The sequence below is a fragment of the Brassica napus genome, chromosome C9, assembly GCF_020379485.1.
Source record: "Brassica napus cultivar Da-Ae chromosome C9, Da-Ae, whole genome shotgun sequence".
NCBI classification, from domain to species: Eukaryota; Viridiplantae; Streptophyta; class Magnoliopsida; order Brassicales; family Brassicaceae; genus Brassica; species Brassica napus.
The window spans coordinates 20,262,118-20,270,540 of record NC_063452.1 but is presented as its reverse complement, the minus strand read 5'-3'; the positions used below and the strand labels follow the sequence as shown (position 1 = coordinate 20,270,540).

At 34.8% G+C, this 8,423-nt stretch overlaps 1 protein-coding gene across 1 annotated transcript; it reads left to right on the top strand.

Moving 5' to 3' along the window:
- Positions 1 to 210: 210 nt before the first annotated feature.
- Positions 211 to 2,032, top strand: LOC106366641 (acireductone dioxygenase 4). Its single transcript, XM_013806292.3, has 5 exons — positions 211 to 390; positions 500 to 587; positions 898 to 992; positions 1,402 to 1,641; positions 1,745 to 2,032. The coding sequence occupies exons 1-5, from the start codon at positions 379 to 381 to the stop codon at positions 1,871 to 1,873; spliced, it is 564 nt and encodes a 187-aa protein (XP_013661746.1). The 5' UTR covers positions 211 to 378; the 3' UTR covers positions 1,874 to 2,032.
- Positions 2,033 to 8,423: the final 6,391 nt, after the last annotated feature.

Below are 8,423 nucleotides of genomic sequence, written 5' to 3'. Positions count from 1 at the left end.
ATATGTAGAGTCTCTATTTTAGAAAAATACGTTGGAGTAAGACTCATCTCTATTATAGAGTTTTTCTATTTTAGAGGTAAAAATAGAGAAATAGATCGGATATGGTTTTACTACCTCAGAGGTCCATGATATTTTTTTTTTGTCAGCCGGAGGTCCAGCGTGACTGCTCACGTAGGGATAATCTTGATTTTAGAATACCTTAATTAAAATATATTTTTTCGAACCGGAATAAATAAATAAAAACTAGAGGAAATCATAAGCCGTACACGTGACAATCATCGACCGAGGAAATGATCTCTTCACCTCTTCATCGAATCATTTTCGGATGAGACTGAAATCGAAACACTCACTGCTCACATAGACGAACGAAGATCAGGAATGGCTCTCGAGGTAACCTAATTCTTCTTCACCTTATTGAATTTGATTTCTGAATGCGATACTCTTTATCTTCACGTTCCAATCAGAGTTTTTTTCTGAGGCCATGTGAGTGTTGATGCAGGCATGGTTAATGGATGATAGCAATGAAGATCAGAGACTTCCTCTTCATCCTAACCCCAAAGAGCTCCTCACTATCGACTACTTGGCAGGTTTCTCTCTCTCGCTTCCACCTACTCTTTACTCTTTTTTTTGATTTTGCAAAACGATTTCGTTCCACTTAAATATATCTATCGTCATTTCTCGAAACTGTGATTGTCGTGAATACGATGTTGTAGTTCATACTTTATTGTATTTTGAGTTGTGACTACGAGATAAAGCATATGAGCTCTTAAAAAGAAAAAAAGAAAAAAAAAGCTTATGAGCTGACACGAAAAGAAATCTAAACTAAGGAAATGATCAAATATACTACACAATAGCAGATCATACAACTATAACAATATTTTTGCTGTGTTTTTGCAGAACTGGGGGTATTGTACTGGAAGTTGAACCCTGATAACTACGAGCATGATTCCGAGCTAGGCAAGATTAGAGATGAAAGGGGTTACGATTACATGGTACGTTCCGGTTAATTACCTCTTTCGATCACTCTCACTCATTCTCACCATATATGGTCATTGATGAATTTTGTTTGTTGCATATTAATCTCATGAGAAATATGATTGAAACCGAGTAGTATTAGGATGCTAGGGCTATATAATCTTGCACAATTAGAAGGGTGGTACTTAAACCTTGTCACTGGCCGTTTTATGAGATTGAGTATATAAGGCTCTATCTAAGCTAAAGAGCTAATATAATCTTATAGTAGTATACATATTAACGTAACACAGTGCCTTCTTCAATTTAGCTAGCCTAAGGGAACATTTTGATGGTGTTTTGGCTTTGAAACCCATGTGCTAGCTGCTTAGTTAATATCTAACAAATTTGATGCGTAGAACTTTTAACTGTAACCTATATTTATTGTAGGATATGCTGGATCTGTGTCCCGAGAAAGTCAGCAACTACGAGGAGAAGCTGAAGAACTTTTTCACAGAACACATTCACAAGGACGAAGAGATTCGTTACTGCCTAGCGGGAAGTGGTTACTTTGATGTTAGGGACAAGGATGACCGTTGGATCCGAATCTGGATGAAACCGGGCGATCTCATTGTCCTTCCTGCCGGGATCTACCACCGGTTCACACTCGACACCGGCAACTACATCAAGGTAAATATAAAACCTCTACTAAAACGCTGATTAAACTTTTACATCTGCTGTAAAAAGATTTGGTTGTTGGATTGCGATGAATTAGTTGTTTTTGGTTTTGCAGCTAATGAGGCTGTTTGTGGGAGAACCGGTTTGGACACCATATAACCGGCCGCAGGAAGAACACCCGGTTAGGAAGGAGTATATAAAGAGCTTAACCCACAAGTTTGGAGAAAGCATTCAAGCTCATTAAGAAGATAGTATTGTGGTGCATTTCTATGTTTTGTTTACTCAGTTGTGCTTGTAACATATTTGTGCTTTTGTTCAGATAAACAAAATATTTGCCACCTAAATACTGAAAGTACTGAAAGTTGTTAAACTTTTATGTATTTAATTTTACATTTGAAATGTACTTTTAGCATCTTTTATAAAAATATATATATATACTATCTAAAATTATATCAAAAAGTGGAAACTTTTGATAAGTATTCAATGAGTTAAAGAGTGAATTGGTCAAAAATACAAAAGAAACATGGAAAATTGCTATTTTGGCAGAGTTTTACAAGGATAGAAGAGAGATGGGGAGAGATAGTAAAAAATCTGGACGTATGTATATGAGCAAATACTATTTCCAACAAAATAATATTTCCCAGAGATATAAATCTTAGTAAGAGATATATGGTACATATTTTGTAGATATTAGAGCAATAGGGTATTTTGGTATATTGAAAAAATCAAATAGTGTCTAACAGTGTTTTTGTATAGTTAGCTAAATATGATATAAAGTTTGTATAGAGAGTAAAAGCTATGGAGTTATATCAACTCAATTATGTACAGTTTTTTTTATGGGGATTGAGCTTCCCGTAGCTTCCTTCATTAGAGGATCAAAGACAAGATGAGGTTGAAATGGAGATGGGTAGTGAGAGAATTTGGATATATATTGGGCTGAGGGGACGAAATATGCAGCTTAGGGAAACATTTGCAATAATTTTATTATATTAAAGTCTTTTGAAACTTTTTTTTTCATCCACAACAATTTACCTCTTTAATAAAACTTAATTTCATCATTTTGATTTTTGAGGACTATTTAAATAACAAAAACTAAAAATGCCTATTTAGCAGATTTTGCCTTTAATTAAATATCAAAAATAGTTTAGATATTAAACAAGGAGCCAAAATAGTTTGTATTTTTATAATATGTTAACATACATTTCCATTTTTCATCTGAACCTACTCGAAACAATGTACTCTTTAAATATGCAATATATTTAAGGAAATTTGCACTAGATACCTATAAAACAACGCTAATTTAATTATATGAAAAATCACTGTTTGACATTTCATAACCCCCAAAATGTTCTTACTCCTATTTTACTCACTAAAGATATAGCTTAGCTTACATCCAAGCTCCCTCGTAATACACTTTTGGATATGAACATAGGGCAAAGAACATTAATTAGAAATTGCAAAAAAAAAAAACATGCTTTTCAAAACTAACTTGTCTCTTCAAATATACTTCAGTCTCAAACTGATCTCAAAACTCTTTTAAATCGATGAAATACTTTTGATTTTCCTTTGAATGGTTGATTCATGTCTCGTAAATTTATCCGACTCACCGGAGTGCGAAGATGAATTGCCGATTGCCCTATAGACATCTCTCTCTTTCTTCTCTCTGATTTGACAGGGGAAGTCCTGCATCTCTTCTCTAAATCACAATCTATTTTTTCTTGGCTAAAAATCTTTTTCAATTCTGCAACAGTAAACCCTAACTTGATTTTCCGCGGAAGCTGAGATCTCTGTGTTTTATCGAAAGTAAGGTAAGAGCTAGGTTTTCTTGTTGTGGTTCATTGTGTTGATGATCTGATGTGTTTAATCACTTTTGTATTTTTGCAAGAATTTTTGCTCATTGTTTGTATATTTTGCATAATAGGTGTTACCATGGACGGATTCACTCTTTATAGGGAGGGGGCAGATGCCCCCAATAAAATACATAAGTCAATTAAAGTATAAATGGATCACGTTAGATTTTGTAGCTTAGTTGGTTAAAGTCCTCTTTTTGCCCCCACCAAACTCGGGTACGAAACCCTTCGAACCCTTTTTTATCTGATTTTTTTCTTTTTTTCTATTCTCTAATTTCCTTTCTTTGTCCACGTGTTGTATTTTATCCCATCTTTTAATGACGTTTGATTCCTTTTAGAGTTTTTGTTCCCGGGTTTTTTCATTCAAAAACTGTTTTATTTTTAAATACTATGACCGGTCCGCGCTACGCGCGAAAATAATTTTCTTATTATTTTTGTTTGTAAAATTGTTGTTATATTTTTTTTAATTTATGTGTTAAAATTTTTTAATGTCAGGAACTCAATCCAGTTTTGCTGCTATTAACTAAATTTTATAATTAAATTGTTGAGATGGTCATGTTATGATTTAACCGATTGATTAGTTTTCTTTTAGGTTATCTTAATTTATTTATACTTTTATTTATTTTGTCATTTTTTTTGTATTACATCTATACTTCAGGCCATGCAAATATATAAAAAAATTATGATTATATCAGTATAGAATCTATGGTTTATTTTGTTTTGGAATTCATGAGTTTTTTTAACACATTTATTTGAATAAATCTTTTTGTTTATATTAAAACAAACTTTTCCTTTTTTTGTTCTTGTGTTTTTTTTTGTTACATCTGGTTTATATGTTTTCCTATTATCTGTTGTGGTTTTTCTTAATATTTTGTTGGTTTGATATTAATGATTTAAAAGAAAACTGACATATTCACTTCTTTAAAATTTTCGTAGACTTTGATATGATGAAATGTGAACCCGTTTTAAATATCTTTTAAAGAGAAATATATATGTGCTTTAAGTTCTTTAAGAAAGTATGAACTAGTTCGTAAACTCGTATGATTTGCATCCTATTTTTCTATTTTCACGTACAAAATTAACAAACTTGTCTTTGTGCAGGTATCTAGAAGTGGGCTTTGGAGTGGGCTGTTGTAACAAAGCTAGAGCTGAGGCCCACTAACGGTCTCCACCTGACCAACTTTAACCTAATTTTTTTTTCTCTTTCGACATCAAGAATCAAACAAAATCTCATTTGTCTTCCTCTATTCTTTTTTTTTAGCAACCGTCTTCCTCTATTCTTCATACCTAATCTTTTCCTCATCTTCGTTAACCTCCAAGCTCATCCTAGCACCAAATCCGTTGCCACTATTTTGTCTCAACAGAACCCCAAATCTTATCATCTCCAACAATCTTTAGTCTCCATCTGAGATTGAATTAAGCTAAGCTTCTTATTCCTTATCTGATTTTGTTGCGATGACAATATCAGTGACTCCGTCAAGACTTGTTGTCATGTCTATAGAGGCCCGACTTACCGGATGGTGAAAAATACAGTCGATCCCGATGCGTCTCCCGTCGCTAATTTTTGTATTCCTCCGACGATTTTATCTCCGTGGAAAGCACATCCATATTCGGTTGAGTCAGCTTGAGAGAGATTCGCGAATCTCACTCATACGTCCTTATTCGATTAAAGCTCTCCTTTCTAGATTTGACTCAGATGTCGATCCCGACTTATAACTCTCGTCGACTTCTTTGAGAACAACAGTTTGACCAACAAATCAAGGTTCGAGACCTGAGCTTCCAATTTATTTTCTGGCGAACTTGGACCATCAAGCTTAGGCTCTTCCAGTGAGACTCAGGTACGCATCTCTTCCTTCTTCTTTCACATTCTGCTCAAAGAATTTTTTTTATGGTTGTGTGGAATGAAATGATGATGTTCACGGGTTCCAAAATCACCTTTTATAGCATAAAATTCACCGACTGGAAGAAAGAAGAGATTCATTGAATGAGGAAACATGGAAGGGGTGGGTAATTAAGAAGGTTGTCAATGGCAACATTGAATGCATCCTTTAACGGTCTGGTTTTCCTTTGCCGTCGAGAAGGAATACAGACAAATCGACACAAATGACAGTTCCTACCAAAGATTGGCATTGGCCGTGAAATTCGTCTCTCATAACCTATCTGAAACTCCATGGTCGGTTTAACAAATCAGAGTTTGAAGATTATCATGGACCTTAAAAATAGATGATTGCAAGATTGTCAATATTGGGCCTCGACAATGATTTCAGTTTCGGTTTAACTCTATAATAAAACTGAAACGCAGCAGCCCACTCTATAAATGAAACGCAGAGTATTAATAAAAGGGACACATGTCACAACGTCAGGAGACGAATTACCGACATGGAATCCTATGTGGCAGCCTCAAGAGTGATTAAAACACTCTTTTATATATATAGATTTTGTTTAAACAATTATTCCAGTACTTTCATGTGTTTTGTTAGTTAGTCCTTTCTTAATCTTCATTTAAATTATAAACATGTTTTTATTATCTTCTTTTTAGTATTTTATTTTATTATCTATATGTTATCCTTATTAAAAATAAATGAAATTTGTATATAATATGATTAAATAAAAACATTTTTTATTATAATTTATGCCCTCGCTCAAAATATTTTCTAGATCTGCCACTGGGTGTTACACATGTTTCTTGTAGTAATGTCTAGTTGAAAAATTATACTAATAAATTGTAAGGATGATTTTGGTTATATGGCAAATGTATCTGGATCATGGCGACTGTATCCGCATCATGATTTGTTGGATCGTTCTTTTTTATTTTAACTAGATTCTTTTTTTTTGTCATCAACTACAGACTCATACTGACTCTGTGAACCACTCCGGGAGATCTTGATCCATGTGAACGACGAAAGACAGTTGCTTCCTGACACTGCGTGCTAGGTTATCCGCTCTTGAATTTTGCGTCCTTGGTACATAGATAATCTCTGATCATGTGAAACCTTCTTTCAGGGTCTTAATATCTTCCAAATAATTTGTAAATGCTGGTCATTCTTCTGGTTCCGAAACCATCTTCACCAACTGAGAACAATCTGTTGCAAACGTAATCTGAAATTGACGTAAATATTTCATGCATTTCATTGCCCAGAGTAGTGCTTCTATCTCCGCATGTAGAGGAGATAGACAAGCCCAGACATTCATTGCTCCCAATAGCCCATTAAATCCTTCTATAGTACTCAGCCAACCTTGTCCGAACAAAATCTCATTCTCTTTCCAGGAATCATCTGTAAAACACCATCTCCCTGGGACTGATGGGAGAGTCGTAACCTCGACCTAGGATACTATCCTATTTCCGTTCAATACATGTGCTTCAGCCAAAGTATTGACTCTGTTTCTGCTAATTTGAGCGTGTCCCTTGGGTCAATGTCCAGATTACTATAAACTTTATAGTTCATTCCTTTCCAAATATACCAAAGTATCTACACAAATTGATGATCTTCCATTGGTGGAGAAACTCTTCAGAAGAGATGATCTATATTTGTAAAGAGGGACGTTGTTGGGAAGATTGATGGATTTGATGGTATCTTGGAGAGAGCTCAAACCTGAAGTGATGGAGGACATTCAAAAAATACATGGTTGATTGATTCCTCATCCGCTCCACAACGTGCACAACATATGTCTCCTTGTATTCCTCGCGCTTTAAGATTCTTCTAGACTGTTATATAGTTTGTCACCAATTGCCATATAAAATGTTTTAACTTCGAGGGGGGGGGGGGCACCGTATTTTCCAGCAGAACGCCTTCAAAGCATCAACTGTGGGTCCAAACATTAAATGTGGTATTTCCCTGTCTGGATAAACTCGTTCTATCTGATATCTTGATTTAACCGTATACTGCCCATTATTTGTGAAATGCCATCCATCCATGTCCACCATCTGGGTTTTACTCAGTGATATACTTTATATAATTTTCACATCCTGAGGATCCATCAAAGCCCTGAGTGATTACGAATTTCATGTTCACGAAGTAGACTCAATAAGAGAATATACTATTAGGTCTGGGTCGAAATTGTGTTGATTTTTATTTGCTGGTCTCGGGCGAGTGGTTGGGAGCCATGGATTGTTCCATACATATATAGATGATCCTGATCCTACCCTTTTGATTAGTCATTTGCTTTCCAGAGATCTAGCAGAAACGATACTCCGCCAGCCATATTACGGAGAATATGAACGAATCGGTTCCAGGGGTGATGCATTCCTGTAATACCGTCCTTTGAACACTTGGGAAAATAAAGTATTTGGCTTCTCAATTAGACGCCACAACTGTTTAGCAAACATCGCTGTGTTGAAATCAGTAATATCTTTAAAACCTAGTCCTCCATCCTCCTTATCGAGACATACTTTATCCCATGATTTCCAGTCCATGTCTCTTGTCTTTCCCCCTAGACTCCACCAGAATTGTGCGACCGCGGTCGTCAGTTTTTTGGCGATTGCCTTAGGTAGACGATAGCAAGACATCACTAGATTCTTTTTAAATTTTAGATGCTATAATATTCGGTATCCGTATCAGTGGAGTAACCAATGTTCTCGGTTGGAACCGGTTATAGTTTAGTCCAAATAATTTAGTTAACCGGTTTTAATTTTAAAAATGGATATAACATCAAATATCCATATATTCTTTATTTATGTCTCGAAATTAAAAAAAATGTACCATGTTATTCATTATATGTCATTTTAGTCTTGACAGTATTTTTGACAAGATATTTTTCTAGATATTTACTATATCCAGAAATTGTCTATAACATAGCTTTGTCATTTGGTCTTTAGGGTAATATTGTCGGGATCATGCCTGACAAATAACCATACGTGTAAATACTTTCAAATTGTGCATATATTTGCAATCACCTACTGTTTTTTGTATATTCACCTAAATGAGTCTATATTTAAACTAAAGT